Here is a 20239-nt window from a genome sequence, read left to right on the forward strand (position 1 = left end):
GAGCGGAGGAAGGAGTAACAGAGGCACCGATCGTGATAACAAAGGTAAGATTTAACATTGGGCCTATACTGCTTCTAGATTGAGGCCTGTATTTGCACAAGTTTAGAAGACTTTAGGCTGACCTTAGGGTTTGTCTTGTGTTGTGTCTTGCAGTGAAAATGGATATCTTGAAAGATGAGGACTTTATGGCAATCTTCATTGATATGTTCAGGGAGCTGCCTTGTCTGTGGGAGATAAACCACCCTGAATATAAGAACCAAACAAAAAGGAAGGCAGCGCTGGATCAATCGCTGGAACTTGTGAAGACGGTGATCCCCACGGCAGACATGACCTATTTGAAGATCCTAATTGGTGGCCTGAGGAGCACTTATCTAAGGGAGCACAAGAAGGTCCAGGATTCCCAGAGATCCGGAGCTGCAGATAACATTTATGTCCCCAGGCTGTGGTACTATGACAGGCTGCATTTTCTGGCAGGTCAGACTGAACCCAGGCCAGCACTCTCCACTCTTCCTTCCATGCTTCCTTCCCCCCCTGCTGAGGCTTCTGACGCCCAACCTGGGCCTTCCAGGCAGCAAGGTGTGGAGGAGCCCAGCTTGAGTCAGGTATAGCGTTCCTCTAAATATTTCTGGTTGTCCAATCAATTATGTTAACTAGATGTTAGTTTGGAGTACTAATTAATGATTGTGATTGATGATGCAAAAAATAAAACCATGTCCATTTTTCATACACAGGGAAGTCTCAGCCAGGAGGTGGCCGGGCCAAGCAGGCTGCCTTATATCCATGTCCCTCCCCTACACCTTCAAAGAAAAAGTGGCAGGAAGATGAGTAACCTGGAGGAGGCTGCCATAGGCCTCTTTGGAAGGCTACAGAGGCCCTGAGAAGCCCCCACACTGTGGAGGAGGACTTTGCTGGCATAACTGCCTGCAAAATGCTGCAGATGGAGGAGGGCCAACGACTCCTGTGTGAGTTGTTAATTTTGGAAGCTCTCAATAAGGGGTTGAGGGGCCAAATAACATCTGCTACCCACATTTGTGACCTCACACATAGTCCTCCTCCTCCTCCAGGTCCTACTACTCCTCCTCCTCCTCCTCCAGGTCCTTCTACTCCTCCTCCTCCTCCTCCTCCTCCAGGTCCTAATCCTCCTCCTGCCACATCTCCAACACAAGAGCCACAACATGGAATTAAGCATGGAAAGAAGACCAGAGAGTGATGACCCTGGGTCCAGTCTGGTCTGGCAAAAGATGCAGCCTGTTGTAGTACCACAGCCTGGGGACACAGATGTCATCTGCTGCTTTCATGATCTCTGGGACTTCTGGACCAGACTGCACTCCCTTAGATATGGACTCCTCAGGCCACCAATTTTGATGTTAAATAATTGATGTCTGCCCTGGGGGTCCAAGGCTTCGCCAATTTCTGATGTTTCTCCAGCGTTGCCTCCCTCTTTGTTTGGTTCTGAGCCCTTAATAAAGGACAGTTTGTTTGTGAGGATTCAGGTACATTTCAAAAATACAATGTGAAATTAGCAAGGGACACCAACACCAAGCAACCATCTTGAGATTAAATAATATAAGATATCAATGGTGTTGTGGTAACTTGACACACAAAACACACACAAAAATATTAGGGAGTAAAAATAAAATAAAACAAAGATCAGCCTTGAAAAAAATACCACCCCCCCCCCCCCCAAAAAAAAACAGCCTCTAAAAAAAAAAAATAAAATAAAACAACAAAAAAATTGGTCAGATGTGACAAATCAAAATATATTGAGGGAATCACGATAAATTATAAAGAAAGAAGTTTGTGAGAAGTCTGTGTGAATATGAGCAGCAAAACTACTTCATTCTTCTCACATTATAAAGAAGAAGAGAGTGTGCTGTATTAAACCATTTTTTACATTGCAGCATGATGAAAGTGCTGTATCTATTGCGAACGCTAATTTTACCAGACCGAGCTGTTCCGTCTCGGAATTTCTTCTGAGCATGCGTGGCACTTTGTGCGTCGGAACTGGCCACACACGGTCGGAATTGACGCGATCGGATTTTGTTGTCGGAAAATTTTATAGCCTGCTCTCAAACTTTGTGTGTCGGAAAATCCGATGGAAAATGTCCGATGGAGCCCACACATGGTCGGAATGTCCGACAACACGCTCTGATTGGACATTTTCCATCGGAAAATCCGACCCTGTGTACGGGGCATTCGAATATCCTCTCATAGTGATGAGCCAGGTTCTAGTAAATGTGTGTATTCATTGTCCTGGCTGAGTGTGTGCATAATAGCATACGTCACTATGCTAGATTTTTAATAAATGTGGTGAAGAAAACTGTTGATACATTGCCAAGAAATTAGGGTGCGTTAAAGGATAATTTCACCTTTAAAAAATGAATAAATCAACATGTTTTTTCAGGTAGAAAAAGTGCATTTTTTTTCTCATGAGCCTGCAGAGCCTGCAGAGCATTGCACTCACAATCATTGTACCGTGGGTGCAATGTCAGGCTCCTGAAGACTCTTCCTGCAGCTTTGAGCTTGTACCTCCAGGCTGTCAGTTTCAGAGCTGCAGGAAGAATCAATGGACTAAGGGTGTGCTGATCAGCAGAGCAGACTTGCAGTCCATTGAAAACTACAAGTCTGTCTGCTGTGGTGGAAGGTGGGACTTGTAGTTAATTTATTCACAGATCTCTGAGAATGAATGGTGTGGCTGTGTGGGTGGAGCACCGCTCAGTCACACTGTTTTTAAAATGTTAAAATGAGTGCGGGGAGAGGATCCCCTGCCCACGGTCATGGGGGGAAGATTTGGTAAACAGATTAAAACAAAAAAATCCCAGCGCTATCATAAAAACCCCCCAAGGAAGCAGCAGTTCAACTGTGAAATATTCACAACCGACAAAGATTTGGTGGGTTTGGGGGATTGCTCAAAGTAACACATTACATATTACACCCTAAATATGTGTATAAAATGTATCATGTTACTAAAGGTGAACTTACCTTTAAGGGAAGCCTAGGGATTCACACTATAGTGATATAATTTTTTTTTTGTGTGTTACACACGGTACAATTGTTACTACATCTTGTAGCACTGTTTAATGTTCCTGTTATTCTGCATATTTTCGAAAAAAAATTCTGTTTCACTACATTTTTAGAGCTGGCAAAATGTGCTCTAAAATGCAGCAATATACAGAAACACACATCAAATTAATACAAGCAAGTAAAGCAAAATGTGTGTTAAATGTATATTAAAAGTGTATATGTTTTACTATAGCCAAAAAGAAAGGCAAGATAAAAAGAACTAAATGGCAAAACATACAGGAAAAACTCTTGGAAGCTCTACATGGCAATACGTTGCACTAATTTTTATTCATCCAGTTGTTCCTGCTTTTTGAAGAAAACTGTCATGATGCTAATTCTTTTACATATTACCAAACACATTTTATTAATCACAAAATGACACATCAGCAGTTGGGAATACAGTAAAAAGGCAAAAGCAAATATTTAATTGCTTTTGTTATTTTACATAATACAAAAAAATGCACAAATGAATAAACTTTACAGATGTTAGAAGAAAACAATGACACAACGCCTGAAACTAAAACAGTATTTTACAGGTGCATTTCATCTAAAGCTATTTAGGATACTTTGGGATATAAACAGATGTTACTGGGCCCCCTACAGTTTCTCATTAACACTGACAGCAGTTCCAGGAGACCCAAATTAATATTCAAAGAGTTCTCACTTAGTGCTAATTACAACTAATATTTAATTAAGAGCACTGAGGTTTTTGTCTGATTTCTTGGTATTAAGTTGCAATGTTGTTAATGTGTATGTTACAAGTGAAGGCCTTTCCCTAGTGGTGCTGGAATTGGAATACTTAGGTCATCAGGTTTCTAACTGCTGTGAAGGATGTAAGCCCTTATAAAGTAAATTGCTGGCAAGAAATAGACAGACATAGGATGGCAGACAGTCAGCATTTACTAAATGTTTTGGATAGAAAGTTAATGAAAACCACATTTCAAATCCAAAATATGCATTACGTGGCAGAGTATTAAATATAGTTTATTGCCTTTCTTCCCTGAATCCGAACAAACCAGAAACAAGGAAAATGATATGCTGTACAGTGAGTTCTTTAGTGAACTGAATGGTAATTTGCAAGCCAGTTTCTGAAATGAAACTAAACATATTTCTCTCCACTACTGCCTGCTTCCAGGCTGTTTCGGCACAAAAGTTTTGATTAGAAAAAAAAAAAATATTAGGACAATGTTTACACAATACAATTTAGAGCTAAATTGGGTCTCTTAAATATCCTGAAATCACACTGATAAGTTGCTAATTTTGACATTGTACAGCTATATTCTTTTGCTGCATTATATCACACTGCACTTCTTTATGTGCCTGTATCCACATTACCTCTAGCTGACAAATTGTCTTTTGTATTAGATTTGTTTTCCTGCGTTCTATTGCTCCTGCCAACAGCATTGCATATGCAAAGAACGCCTCTCCTACAGTAGTTAAATGAGCCAAGCAGTGTCTTTCTCCTTGGGGCATGGAAACAAAGAAGAAAAATGCAAAATTACTCTGTAAACCTGCTGGTTAGAAAAGCAACTCAGCTAGATGTATCAAGTAAAGCAGAAAAATGCACTGCTGAATTTTCTATCTATCTCCAGAATGTTGTGATCTGTAGTGTCTAATACTAGAGGATGCTAGCTAACCGAACATCAAGTCAGCAATTAGAAACACACACTTGCAGAAGGTAAAATGAAATTTGATTTTTTTTTTTTAATGGATTAGTAAAGTAAATATACCTGCTGCACCATTCTGCTCCCTGTCTTCTCCATAAACTTAGCAGCTGTTTGAATCCAAGGCCCTGTAGCATCTGCTCAGAAGCAAGCATCAATTTTGGATGAAGGCATGCATATTCTGTGTAATGTGTGTATAAGTGGAGACAGCAGAGGTGCTGAAGGAGGGGGAGCTAAATTCAAGCCTTACTGACCTCCCACTCCACATCTGACTGCTCCTAAAACCTAAACCAGATGGGACTCTTTTGAGCTTGCTGCAGCTCCCTCCATCAATCACAGCAAGGCACGCCTCTGTCTATCGTTGCCAGAGCCTATAGCACACTGCTGGGAAGATGATTACACCAAAAAAGAACACAATACATATGATCGTTTTAACCTTTGCATGGCAGAAGGTAAATAATAACACAAAAAACAAACAAAAAAAAAGACAAACATTAAAAAGGCTTTGAATAAGTCTTGAAACTATGCAGAATGTAGCATAAAGTTACAGTAGATATAACATGCAGAAAAAAACACCAAAAAGAGCTTTCTTATAAGTGTCTTTGTAATAAATTATGACTCGCACTTAAGGAGACCAGTAATCCAGGTAATTTACATAACAGCCCATAAAGGAAGGTCACTGATGTTGCAAACAAGTGTTAGGAAGGGAGGCAATAAATATGAAAATAGGGAAGCATGTGTTACATATGCAGAGTATAAGGAAAGATTGCAAATGTGTTTCCATTATTTTCAAATTAGGCATTTCTTTATTTCTAGAGAGAAATATCATCTTTGTTTGCCTTATTTAGCAAAAGAAAATGCACAAAAGCAGGAGAAATTGCTATGAAAATAATTGGTATACTTGTGTTACGAGTTCACATGTCTGTGCACTCAGCGAATGCGACCCTTTAACTTTTCCTAAGCATGTTCTCATGTTCAATGTATACATTGCATTACCTATCTGCAGAGTGCATTAAATTAAATAATACTGTATGCAGCTAAGGTGAATAAAGTAAAGTAAAAAATGACAAGCGCCATGATCGCTCACCTAAGGGAAAAAAAGAAAACCTGTATGCCATGCTCCTAGAGACAGTGTAAGTACAAGTATTTAAATAAAAGCTGAACTCCGGAGAAATGTCAAAACTACCCTTGCAGTGGGGTTTCCCCTTCAATGGTTAAGGGTACCATTAAAAAATATTTTTTGTGTCTTAACCCTTGGTCCCTTTGCAACCAGTGCTGCTCTCATCTTACCTCTGATGTTCTGGGTTTTGTGTGGGCATTCTGTATACTCATTTAGTGCTGGTTCTCACTGGAAATGCACAAGACTGCACTCTGCATTTCTGTGATTGTGAGCAATATGATTTTCAGCCCATTCATTTGAATAGGCTAAAATTGTCACTGGATTACACCAAAAGTAGCTCATGCACTTTAAAAATGCACTGTAACCAGATCACATGGTGCCGTGGTACCATGTGATCTGGTACAGCCAAACACACTGTGTTTACAATTTGTGTTTGGGATGTTGTTAGAATTACTGTACATTTACACCTGCAATAGATCATATATCCAGGGTGTTATGTGCACAGAATGCAGGTTTCCCGCACTGCATTCTGGTGTGAACAGGCCAGGGCTGTCCCTGCCATGGGTCCCACTGGGTCCATTGGACCCAGGCATTACTTTGAGAGGGGCAGCAAATTGATGCCCAAGATGCGGGGGTCAGCAGCTCATTGATCGCGGTCCACCTTTCGACCACGCACAGATGACAGGTAGACCGCAAACAGGTTCCTGCACTGCTGACCCCCGCCTTCTAGCTTCTGGTCCTTTTTTCCCCACCCAGCCTCCACCCTCTTCAGCCCCACCTTGTCTCACTCTTTCCAATTCTCTCCCTCTGCATCTGCAACCCTCCTCCGCCACTGGCATCAGTGAACAGCAGAGAGCAGGAGGCAGCTTAGCTCAGGACTGAAGGCAGGAGGATGAACTGTCCAAATTAACTTTTGAAGTTAAACCGCAGGTGTTTGGTTGCCAGGACACATGGCGGTCCTAAGCAACCAATCATCAGGTTGCTAATATGGAAAGTCACTCTGCTGGCTCCTGCTCCCAGCCTCTGTCCAGAACTGTGCTACCTTCTGCTCTCGGCTGTGAGGTAGGATACTGCTACGGGAGGAAAAAGGGGGTGTTGAGGGGAGACAGAGGTCACTGCTATAGGGAAAAGGGGGAAGAGGACACTACTGTGTGTGTATGGGGGGGTGATGTGAAGGGGAAGAGGACACTGTTATGGGCAAGGCCACCCTCATAGCAGTATCCTCTACCATCCTACATATTACCACCCACCCCCCTGATCCCTATATTCTGTGTTTAACGCACTCCTGATCCCTGCATTCTGAGTGAAACGCACTCCCGATCCCTGCATTTTGAGGGCAGAGTTCAAAATTTAATTTTAGTTTTAATTATCATGATATAAAATAATGGATGTGGGGGCCTTTTGATGGGCATGATTTTTTTATGAAGGGCAGCATTTTATTCTTGGACCCAGGCAGCACAATGTTTTGGGCCAGCCCTGGAACAGGTGCTTACAATGTAGGACTGCTTGTCCTGCATTGAATGTGATAATGTCAGAGTGTAACCAACAGATGGTGCGCCAAAGAGAAAAAGGTTTAGGAGACTGGATGCAAAGCAGGACGCCTGTGGGAGTTAAGGCTTAGGAAAGTAAAAATGCTTTTTACCAGTATTCTAGAAAATAACAAGCATTTAACCTTTGCAGAACAGGGAATGCCCCACTGCAAGAGTAGTTTTGACTTATATACACATACACACATAACATACACATAATGGCTGCATTTACACCTAAGTGTTCCAGAAACACATGTTTCTGCTCACATTTCCAGAAACACCCTCAAAACATAGCAAAACGTGCATCACTCTTGCAGTGGAACCATTTCTAAATGACACCCCAAATCTGAGTAGCAGTCCCACATTCTATAGTGTGACAAAGCGTACAATGCAAAACACACTTGGCTCAGTGACAAAAAAAGATACATGAGCTACTTTGGTGAATTTAAAGTGAGTGCAAGGGAATGGGCTGCCCAATGCTGTTGTGCCAAAAAACAACACAGAAAATATGATGCGTTGTGGCACTCAGGTATGAATGTAGTTTTAGTTCATTGTATCTACTTGCAAAGAACGAAAACAGCATTATTTCAGTATTTAAAGTGGTTCTAAAGGCTCAAGGATTTTTACCTATGTTCTATGCATGAAGGTAAAAACCCTTCTCTGTGTAGCAGCCCCCCCAGGCCCCCCTACTACTTCTTCATCCAGCACTGTGCAGGAGAGCCTCGGCTCCTTGGACTCTTCTCATTGGCTCAGACAACAGCAGGCACCATTGGCTTCCGCTGCTGTCAATCACAGCCAGTGAGCCAATGAGGAGAGAGATGGGCGGGGCTGAGCCTTGGCTCTGTGTGTGAGTGGACACACAGAGCAGTGGCTCGAGAGCTTGCCTGCCTGGGTGCCCCATAGCAAGCTTCTATGGGAGCACCCGGAGGAGTATCAGGACTGCTCTGTGCAGAACCACTGCACAGAGCAGGTAAGTATAACATGTTTATTATTTTAATGTAAAATGAGATCTGAAGCTTTAATATCACTTTAAAGCACACTGTAATTTCTAGGGAAATTTTAAAGTTTCTGGTAAAAACTTTAAAATGTGCACTTACATGTTCACTGTGTCCAAAACTTAAGGTGTTATTAAAGGCAATTTTTTCTTTTTTAAAATAATAAACATGTTATACTCAACTGCTCTGTGCAATGGTATTGCACAGAGAAGCCCCAAACCTCCTCTTAATGGGTCTCTTCTCTTCATGGGTCTCCCAGTGCTCTTGGCTCTTATCTTGTGGTCTCACTCCCAAGCTAGACTGTGTGCATCCATAGAGCCACACAGCATGGCTTGGCCCCACCTCCCACTCCCTCCTCACAGGATTTGTTTGACAGCAGCAGGAGCCAATGGCTGCCACTGCTGCCTCTGTGCCTGTGAGGAAAAAGAGAGAGCAGCAGAGACAGAAAAGTATTTGGGGGGGGGGCTGGGAGGAACTGATACTGGAAGGTCTTTTACCTTAATGTATAAATTGCATTAAAATGTTTAGGTTTTATTTTTAAAAACCATACTTACCTAGGTGGATGCTGCATCTGTCCCCCGGTGCCTCTTACACTGAGAACCGAGTGATAAACACCACCGATCACTCAGTTCTCACAGCACCCTGAGCAGAGAGCTGCCGACTGTCAGTCGGCAGCTCTCTGCCCTGCCCCCCCACCCCTTGAGCTCACTGGAGCACTGGGCTGTGTCAGGGACAGGAGCAGCCTGCTCAGGCTTTCAGGGTGCCAGACCAGGCATGTGGGTGGATCCCGACTCTATTGTCACTATCTTGCCTCTGTGACATCAGCTGACAGCGGGCTTCAGCTGTCTGCTGAAAACGGGTATCAGGAGTGCAGAACCAACTGCACTACTGTGATCCACAAGAGAAGTGCAGCCAAACTAGCTTTGGCTGTACTTATCCTTTAAGGTAAAAAGCCTTAAGCCTTTAGAACCACTGTAAACGTCTGAGCATGTGCACTGTAGGAACCTCTGCAAGGCATGCAATGCAAATCACATGAAATGTACCAGCCAGCTTATACCCTCTCCTATCTATGTGATAATCTATTCAATTAAAGTGCACAAGTGACCTCATTTTACTTTGGCGTTCATTTATTATGGTAAGAGTTTACATTTGTTACATTGGTTGTGTTGTCCCAGAAGGAGATATCAAGTAGATATTGGAGAAGATTTTTTTAATGTTAATTTTCACTTGCTTGATATATATTAATTTTACACAGTAATCATATGTAATATATGTATGAATTATATATAGATTTTTGGACATAATTTACATAATTTAAAGGGATAGTGCTGGTTATTTTGCACATATCTTGTATCAGGATATTTGTTTGCGGGCTGCTCCCTTTTTCTAATTTTCTTAGTTGTTGCATTGAGTTTAGAATTTGGGTGGTGTAATCTATAAATTTTTTTACTTGCAATTTTTTCTTACAATCATCTTTAATGATGTCAGCATGAACTTCATGCAGTCTTGTTTCTGCATGAAATGAGCACTCTGACAATGGATTTTGTTCCCGGAAAATTTTATAGCAAGCTCTCAAACTTTGTGTGTCAGAAATTGTGTGATGAAGCCCACACACGGTCAGAATTTCCGACAACAAGGTCCTATCACACATTTTCCGTCGGAAAATCCGACCGTGTGTACAGGGCATAAGAGTACAGTTGTATATGTATATTCAATAGTAAATCAGGACCAATAAGTGCACAACATACCTCCACTGGCAAAAGTCTGAATGGACTCACTATTTGTCCCCTTATGCCCCGTACACACGGTCGGACATTGATCGGACATTCCAACAACAAAATCCTAGGATTTTTTCTGACAGATGTTTGCTCAAACTTGTCTTGCATACACACAGTCACACAAAGTTGTCGGAAAATCCGATCATTCTGAACGCGGTGACGTAAAACACGTACGTCGGGACTATAAACGGGGCAGTAGCCAATAGCTTTCATCTCTTTATTTATTCTGAGCATGCGTGGCACTTTGTGCGTCGGATTTGTGTACACACAATCGGAAATTCCGACAACGGATTTTGTTGTCGGAAAATTTTATAGCCTGCTCTCAAACTTTGTGTGTCGGAAAATCCGATGGAAAATGTGTGATGGAGCCTACACACGGTCGGAATTTCGGACAACATGGTCCTATCACACATTTTCCATCGGAAAATCCAACTGTGTGTACGGGGCATAAGTTGTTGTCTATTTACCCATGATCAGTAAAGTTGGAGAAACAGGTTATGTTTAAAATGTTCATACAAAATTATCAACAGCATGGTTGCTACATCTCAGTGACATGGAAATCTCAATTGACATGAAAGCAATATACGATAGGTATTATTACTTTATTATTACTATTTATTTATTTAATACTACTACTACCCCAACTACTATGGAAAAGATAATATCCAATCTACAGCATGTCACCGTAACTGACATTGCTAGCTTAAAAATAACACACACACACATGCACACACACAGGATTGTTCTTTCTTCACAGCCAATTACTATTTTGCCATAAGATTTTATTCTCTACAACTGGAGTCTCTAGAAAGCTAAAATATATTGCAGGGAAAAACATGAATCCATATTTCGCATTTTCCTTATAAGACATCAGTACATGCAACAACAGATCTTAACATTGAAGCCAGTTGACCTATCAGTATGTGTTTGACCTAAGGGGGAAATTAAAGCACCCACTGAAAGTCATATAAGCAAGGTGAGAACATACGGACTTCAAGACAATAAGGTACAGTAACATATAACCTTGGCTGAGATCAATGACTTATGACTTCAAAACAACAGTTCATAAAAAACCACAATATAAACATATGTAAAGGCTGCTGGAGTATGTGGACTGATTCATATCTGCTGGTCTGTGGTGAAATAATTACTAATTAACTATTGTAAACCCCTTGATAGAGGAGAGTGTAGACATATGAGTGTTTGAGGATTGTATGTCAATACCGATCTACAGATTTGTGATTATGGAATCTGAAAAACTAAAGATTTCACTGATTCAGGATTTGTACTTCTGTGTATAAATAAATATTATTATAATATTACATTTTATGATGACTAACTGAAGTAGCTAACAAGAAGTAGTAATCAATGAGTTTTCCATAGGCCATAAATGTGGCAACCTTAAGCCCAGCAAACAGCAGGTGTAATTTTTGCATCCTGCACACTCTATTTGCAGGCACTCTATTGTCCCGAACACCTTGACTCTGTGACACTTCCCTGAATGTGAATGGTTACTCCAAACTTTCTAATTACTGTTTTCTCCTTTTTTCCAGGTACTGGTTTATACAATGAAGTAGAGCTTATTAGTAGAAAAGAGCATTTAAAAACATTGCACTAACATAAACATTTTTTTTCTAAACTCAAGATTTATAAACCTGAAAATACTATAAGGCCATATAGCAACTACACGCCGGGAAAAAATGTGAGAATGGGATCCTTACCCCCCTGGTTACCTTCAGTCCTTCAGTCCTCCAGAGAGATTGTTTGGAGAATGCCTGACTGCTTTGACAATGGGAATATAAGCAGCCTAATATGGAAGCATAATGCCTCCTTTTTAAGTATTCCCTAAAAAAAACCCACAGACAGCACACAGACAGCCGTCTGATTCCTCCTGTATTGAATTGTATTATAACTGTACTGCCTGCCTTAATGTTGTAAAGTGCATATAAAAAATCCTTGATGATGTAAGGCAGAACTTTCATACTCTCCAGAGCTTTGCAGAATTGTCAAATCAAAATTTTTATTTGTCTTTCTTCCTTTGTAATTCTTGCACTAATATGCACCTGTAACCTTGTTTATGTTGGTTAAACTACACAATTGAAGGACCACACAGCACAAATAGACCATTAGTACGAAACAACCATCACTATTTAAGTCACAAGGAGCCATGTGTTTAAAAAAAAAAACAGTTCTGGCCACTTTCTGGGCTAATAAGCAAGTGATTGTTAAACAAATACCTCGGAACTGTCCTGGGGGACATGAAACAAAGCAAACAAGGTTTTTTAAAAAAATATGCTTGGCTGGGAGCAATGATTCACACAGGGGTGGCTTCAAAGTCGTCCGACTCTGAAGCCGCCCCGTACAGCGAGACTTCAGCGCGGCTTGCAAGGAGACTTCTGTATAGAAGTCAATGCAAACCTCTCCAAAGCTGCCCCAAAGTAGTACAGGAACCTTTTTCTAATGTGGAGCGACTTGAGTCGGTCCTATTAAAACAGCTCCATTGCAATGCATGGAGCGCGACTTGTCAGGTGGCTGTGTGAATGCAAAACTGCATTCAGTAACATGTCTGGGCTGCCCGTGACCTAACTGTAAAGTGGCACATCTAAATAATATATACAACCTACTACAACAAAACTGACATTCACAAAGTAAAATGTGTGTGTTTGCTGGAAAATGACAACTCCCAGTCACTTTTGTAAACAAACAGCCATGGACTCCCTTCATTTATGTGTATCACACCCTTATCCTAGATGAGGGTCTGGTATAAGTGTTAATCAGGTACCCCCAGGAAAAATGGCATGAGCTCCCCCCAATTTACAACAAGCCCTTTAGGTCTGGTCTAAATGTTTAGGTGGGATTCTTACACAAAGAAAAAATGGTGTAAGGTTGCCCCCCCTTCCCTACCCCCTTGAGATCTGTGGGTGGGGACTTATCTAAATCTGAAGAATGTGTGGGCACCAAGAAAGTGCCGCCCACCCCCCCTATGTGAATAAGTAAAGTAAGGCGTATATAGTCCTTTTGGCAGGAGACTGGCACAAAATGATAAGCTTAAAACCCCGTACACACGGTCGGATTTTCCGATGGAAAATGTCCGATCGGAGCGTGTCGGAAATTCCGACCGTGTGTGGGCTCCATCGGACATTTTCCATCGGATTTTCCGACACACAAAGTTTGAGAGCAGGATATAAAATTTTCCGACAACAAAATCCGATCGCGTCAATTCCGACAGTGTGTGGCCTGTTCCGACGCACAAAGTGCCACGCATGCTCAAAAGAAATTCCGACACGGAACAGCTCAGTCTGGTAAAATTTGCGTTCGCAATGGATACAGCACTTTCGTCACGCTGCAATGTTAAAAATGGTTTAATACAGCGCACTCTCTTCTTCTTTATAATGTGACAAGAATTAAGTAGTTTTGCTGCTCATATTCACACACACTTCTCACAAACTTATTTTTTTTTGTTCCTTGGGATTCCCTGAATATATTGTTATTTGTCACATCGTTTTTTTTTTTTTTTATTTAAAGCCATTTTTCTTTTCAATTTTATGTTTGTAGTTTTTCAAAGGCTGATCTTTGTTTAATGTTATTTTTAGTTTTACTCCAGACTATTTTTGTGTGTGTTTTGTGTGTCAAGTTACCACAACACCATTATTATCTTTTATTATTTAATCTCAAGGAGATTGTTTGTTGTTGGTGTCCCTTTTCAATTTCACATTGTATTTTTGAAATGTACCTGTATCCTCACCAACAAACTGTCCTTTTTGAAGTAAAACACACATAGGCAAGTATAATTCAAACTAAAAATCCTTTATTAAGGGCTCAGAACCAAACAAAGAGGGAGGCAACGCTGGATAAACAGGAGAAATTAGCGAAGCCTAGGACCCCCAGGGCAGACATCAATTCTTGAACATCAAAATTGGTGGCCTGAGGAGTCCATATGTAAGGGAGGGCAGTCTGGTCCAGAAGTCCCAGAGATCCGGAAAGCAGCAGATGACATCTGTGTCCCCAGGCTGTGGTACCACAAGAGGCTGCATCTTTTGGCCGACCAGACTGGATCCAGGGTCCTCACTTTCTGGTCTTCCTTCCACGCTTCATTCCGGGCTGTGGCTCTGCTGTTGGAGATGTGGCAGGAGGAGGAGTAGGACCTGGAGGAGGAGGAGGAGGACTAGGAGGACCTGGAGGAGAAGGAGGAGGAGGGGGAGGACCTGCAGAAGGAGGAGGAGGACCATGTGTGAGTTCACAAAGGTGTGTATCAGATGTAATTTGGGCCCTCATCCCCTTATTAAGAGCCTCCAATATTAACGACTCACACATGAGTTGTTGTCCCTCCTCCATCCTCTGCATTTTAGAGGCAATGATGGCAGCGAAGTCATCCTCCACGGTGTGTGGTGCTCCCAGTGCCTCTGTAGCCCTCCAAAAGAGGCCTATGGCAGCCTCCTCTAGGGCACTCCTCCTCCTGCCACTTTCTCTTTCCAGGTGTAGGGGAGGGACCTGCAGATCAGGCAGGCGGCTCGGCCCGGCCACCTCCTGGCTGAGACTTCCCTGTGTATGAAAAGGGACATGGTTTTAGTTTTTGCATCATCAATCACAATCATAAATTAGTACTCCAAACTAACATCTAGTTAACATCATTGATTGGACAACCAGCAATATTTAGAGGAATGCTATACCTGGCTCAATCTGGGCTCCTCCACATGTTGTTGCCTGGAAGGCCCAGGTTGGGCGTCAGAACCTCAGCTGGAGGGGAAGGAAGCGTGGAAGGAAGACTGGAGAGGGATGACCCGGGTTCAGTCTGGCCTGCCAGAAAATGCAGCCTGTCATAGTACCACATCCTGGGGACATAGATGTCATCTGCTGCTCCGGATCTCTGCGAATCCTGGACTTTCTGGCGCTCCCTTACATATGTGCTCCTCAGGCCACCAATTAGGATCTTCAAATATGTGATGTCTGCCGTGGGGATCACCTGCTTCACAATTTCCAACAATTGATCCAGCGCTGCCTTCCTCTTTGTTTGGTTCCTGTAATGTGGGTGGTTGATCTCCCACAGACAAGGCAGCTCCCTGAACATGTCAATGAAGATTGCCATGAAGTCTGTATCATTCAAGATATCCGATTTAACTGCAAGACACAACACAAGACAAAAATCTCCTAATCTTGTTACAATATAGGCCTCAATGTAGAAGCAGTATAGGCACAAGTATGTCTCCTACCTTCGTTCTTACGATCGGCGCCTCCAATGCTCCTTCCTCCGCTCACAGATCATACGTAATACGCACGTGTGGTAAGCTTTATACACACTGCGCATGCGTGTAACTCCGCCCGCCCCCGGCGTTCTTTCTATTCTAGTCCCCGCCCCTTTTCTTTCGGCACAGTGGGTGAAGAGCACATGGCGGAGTCAGAGCAGATGCGTGCTAATTACAGGAACAAGGAGGAGGAGGAGGAAAGCCCGGATCCGGACACGTCCCGATCCAGAAGGAGAAGATTTAAGGCCACAAATATGTCCTTTGGGGAGATGTTGGAGATGGTCGACATCCCGAAGAAGGCCGACTATGATGGAAAGTATAGGCCTTACCCCAACCCCAATGTCAGAAAGGCCAAGATCATTGCGAAAGTGGTCAAAAGTCTGCACAGGAATTTTGGGGTACGAAGATCGAAAGATCAGCTCAGGAAGCGGTGGTCAGACCTGAAATTAAGAGAGCCCGAGCAGTACAGAAAGATCCGGAGAGTGCTGTAAAAAAGTAAGTAGTTGTGCTGTGTTCCTATTTTTTTTGTCTTTATTACGTTCGTGCTGCTCCATATGCTTTTCTTAAGTGTTGTACAGTTTAAAATGTCAATTTTTAATGTTCATGGGCCCATTATTCGTTCGTATCAAACATTTTTCTTTCGGCCTATAAAACACCATTGTTTAGGCCATATGCATTTTCCTAAATTTTTTAGGGCCTACTTGGATGCAAAATATTTGGTTGTGTAGATGGGTTTGTTACTAGAATGAAATGCAAACTAGATTCTGTGTAAGTAGAGGACACTCAGCAGCTGTTTTCACATCTGGACACTGGAGCACTAGTGTGGGACACAAGAACACCCTTTTTATTAGGGGGGGCACACAGGTAATCCAGTGTATACTATAGGGGGGTCTCCATCTGTGAAGCTTGTACAAAACAGGTAAAGTATTGCAGGTTGACAAAGGACACTAAAAAACCTACATCTTGGAACTCAGCTAAAATTGACAATTGTACCCCACTTCCAAGCAATGTTTCCTATTTATAGTTCTGCCATCAAATATCTGTGTGCTAATTATACCCTTTTTGTTTTACATAGGGGAGAAAAGACTCGGAGGACACCCCTCATCCGTGGAGACCACAGACCCCCCACCTCTGGAAGAAGGTGAAATATCCCCAACCCAAGCTGAGCAGGAGGAGGAAGAAGATGTGGTGGAAATTGACACCACAACAGGTGAGTGTCCACAGGCTCAGGTAAGAGATGGATGCTGGCAGTTTTTTGATACCTGTTTTTGTTTGGTTTCTCTCTTTTTAGGTGATCGTGATGTTGTGGATCCAGATCCTTTCACATCAGAAAGTGCCCAGATCCTGATCGGGGAGATTATGGGGATGGGGTGTAATTTAGAATTGGAAAACCTCAAGCAAAAAATCAATGATGTGATTCAAAAAAATAATAACATCATTGATGTTTTGGGGCGAATTTAAAATCCCACAAAATCACTATCTTTTTTTGTGTGCTACAATCTTTTAAATTTTTGAACGATGTTTCGAAAAGCCAAATTTGGAGGATGCACACAGTGTGCCAATATATGCTATCTGCCATCACGGGAGATCAATGGACGCGTTTTGGGGGTGCAACCCCTTCCTCAATAATAAAGTAGCTGTGAGGAAGGGGTTGCTCCCCCAAAACACGTCCCTTGATCCCCCGTGATGGCAGCTAGCACATGTTGACATTCGTAAATTGGTGTGCATCTTCCAAATTTGGCTTTTCGAGGGGTGACTTCACCCCATCTGAACGCAATATCAAACACAGTTCCTAAATACTCATGTCTGATATTGGCTTCAAGTTTTACCATATGTGAACTTTGTAAGTTCAAGTTTTTTGTGTTTCTTGTTGGTTTTACACAGGCCTGTTTTATCGTAAATGAACATTACTATTTTTGATAATGCCACCCCAAAAACTGTTATACAACAAACATGTTGGTTTGTTTTAAAAACCGTTTCTAAAAGCACATGTCATTGTGCAGGTATTAAAAAGTTTGTTAATCAAGAATGTGTGCATTATTGTCTCAACACTACAACACTTTTGTGGTGATGTAATTGCTGTTTTTTGAGAAAATGGGGGTTATTTCCTAAGGGCAAATCCTCTTTGCAATACAAGTGCAGTTTCAGTGCAGTTTCAAGTGCACTTGTAGTATAAAAAGTGTCTACACCTTTAGTAAATAACAGCCAACAGTGCTTTGTATAAGGTTACACAATCACGCCATTTTCACAACTCCACACATTGCTGTCAGCTAAAACAAACACAAGCAGTAAATGTCACCAAAGATTAATTTTTGTTTTTTATTTGATAAATACTTCACAAATTGTCTGGCATATTGATGGCCCCCCTACCCGCAAAGAACTCAAGGTATCTTAACCGGACATCACGGGCACTCAGGGAGGGCAAGCCAGGACGGCCACTTTCAAGCGCCGTCAGGGTTGTATCATGTAGATTTCCCGCCTCAGGCCCAACTGAGCCAGCATAGTTGGCAGAATGTTGGCGTAAAAAGTTATAGAGGACACAGCACGCCAGGATTAGATGATTAAGTTTAGACCATATGGATGGGTGTCAGAAATAGGCGGAACCGGTTGGCCATGATTCCAAATGTGTTCTCCACCACTCTTCTGGCTCTGGCCAGCCAGTAATTAAAAACCCTCTGTTCCGGGGTGGGGGTCCTCATCGGAAATGGCCGCATAAGATGGTCCCCCAGCGCAAACGCTTCATCCGCAATGAAGACGAATGGGAGTCCTTCCACATTGTCCTCTGGAGGTGGCAAGTCCAAGCTGCCATTCTGGAGATGCCTGTAGAACTCCATCTGGGTGATGACTCCACCATCAGACATCCGGCCATTCTTCCCCACGTCCACATACAAGAAGTCGTAATTAGCCGACACCACCGCCAACATCACAATACTATTGAACCCCTTATAGTTGAAATAGTATGACCCCGAGTTGGGTGGTGGGACGATGTGGACGTGTTTCCCATAAATTGCCCCTCCGCAGTTAGGAAAGTCCCACCGCTGGGCAAAGTGGGAGGCCACAGTCTGCCATTCCTGTGGCGTGGAAGGAAACTGTTGAGGAAAACAAAAATAAATTACTATTTTTGCACATAAACATGGCAAGCAGATTAGGCACAAACATTCTTGGCCAACCTCTAGATAGCATTTATTAAGGGAAAATTAACACCAAAGTATAAGCTACACCTATCATATTCCCCCTCCCCCCCTCGAATGGGCCATTTCTAACATTATAGGGGGGGTGGAATCTTGGACAGGTAACCCTCTTCACTTCATTGAGAGATGAATGCCTAAATACAGGGTATTACTTGGAACAGCCCCTCCTTAGTTACACTATTGGCAACCCACTGGACAGGTAAGAAGTGTCATAATACAACGATATAAATACACACTGTACACATTTGAGGACATTTGGACATTATGATATTACCTATCAAGATAATAATAGAATACAAAAACTTTAAACACTACCATTGGAAAGTATACAGGCAAGCCCTTGCACTACATGCTTTGGGGAATTCAGCCATACATCTGACCAGTAAAGAGATGGGTGTAGTGTGTATGGGTTTGGCAAAGTCAGCAGATAGATGATTGAGGATAGATAGAGAATTGGGATCAGCTGACTTAGCAGTTGGGGGGAGGGAGGGTTACTAAAAATGATTTGGGGACACCACAAAAAAAAAGCCTCTGGCACTCTGCCTAAATTTAAAGCAAAAATCACATTTCTAAACATTTTAGGGGGTGTTTGGGGTAAAGCACTTCTATGGAGCTGACAAAATACATTGTTAAGTGACTACATGAAGTGAATATAGGGCAGGAGAGCATGTTGGGGAGGTTATTGTAGGCAAATATATATGAAGGACTAAAAAAATAATTACGTAAAAATCCTGCATGAATGAGGACAAAGGGGAAATTCACAGCATATTCCAATCATGGTATTTAGGGAATGAGGAGAGAAATACAATATCTTAGTAAACATTAAATACAATAAAATGTGATATTAAAGGATAAAAATCTTACCTTCATATACTCCTTCTGCAGGAAATGGATGATGGCAGAACAGGTCTCTGGGATAATGATACCCAGAGCCTGGGGGGAGATGCCTGTCGAGAACTTGAGGTCCTGCAGGCTTCTCCCTGTCGCCAAGTACCGCAGGGTAGCGACCAGCCTCTGCTCCGGAGTGATGGCTTGCCTCATGCAGGTATCCTGCCTGCTGATATAAGGGGTCAGAGAAGCCAGCAGACAGTGAAACACAGAGTCCGTCATCCTGAGAAAGTTCCTGAAATCATCAGGATTATTCTCACGGATCTCATGGAGCAAAGGCATATGACAGAACTGGTGACGCTGAAGCAACCAATTCTTGGTCCATGAACTCCTCCCCACTCTGTTCATGGACTGGACTTGTGTCAAGGTCAGGACCCCAACACCAAGCCCCTGCACAGCACAAACCCTACGAGGAGTACGTATACGAAACATGGCTAGAAAGTGGTCGGCTGCTCAGAACGAAGTAACAGAACGCACTGAAGAACAGCAAGGCCTGTGCTGAGCCACCTGAAAAACAGTAACGAATGAAAAAGAACACAATGACTACTTAAAGTCACGCGGAACTTGCTTGCACGCACTGAAGAGCAGATACAAACCCACAAGCACAAACTGAACCGCAGAAAACGATCTGAAAGCCACGAGTCTGAAAAAGCGCGAATCATCTCTCACCAAACTTTTACTAACACAAGATTAGCAAAAGGAGCCCAAAGGGTGCCGCGCTTGGTTCTGAACTGGCCTTTTCTAGTCTTGTCGTACGTGCTTGACGTC

The 20239-nt window shown here is 42.5% G+C and overlaps 1 protein-coding gene across 7 annotated transcripts in view; it reads right to left on the reverse strand.

Annotated features, from left to right (window-relative positions):
* Positions 1 to 20239, reverse strand: part of RBFOX1 (RNA binding fox-1 homolog 1) — a 2292172-nt gene that overhangs the window by 1417677 nt on the left and 854256 nt on the right. Inside the window, exon 1 of one of the 7 annotated variants that reach the window (XM_073633004.1) lies at positions 4794 to 4979. The exons of the other annotated variants lie outside the window; for them this stretch is intronic. Coding sequence (XP_073489105.1) covers positions 4794 to 4826 — 33 coding nt within the window. The 5' untranslated portion in view covers positions 4827 to 4979. Of the gene's footprint in view, positions 1 to 4793; positions 4980 to 20239 lie in introns of those variants that run through there. 7 annotated transcript variants of the gene reach the window in all.

The sequence above is a fragment of the Aquarana catesbeiana genome, linkage group LG06, assembly GCF_042186555.1.
Source record: "Aquarana catesbeiana isolate 2022-GZ linkage group LG06, ASM4218655v1, whole genome shotgun sequence".
NCBI classification, from domain to species: Eukaryota; Metazoa; Chordata; class Amphibia; order Anura; family Ranidae; genus Aquarana; species Aquarana catesbeiana.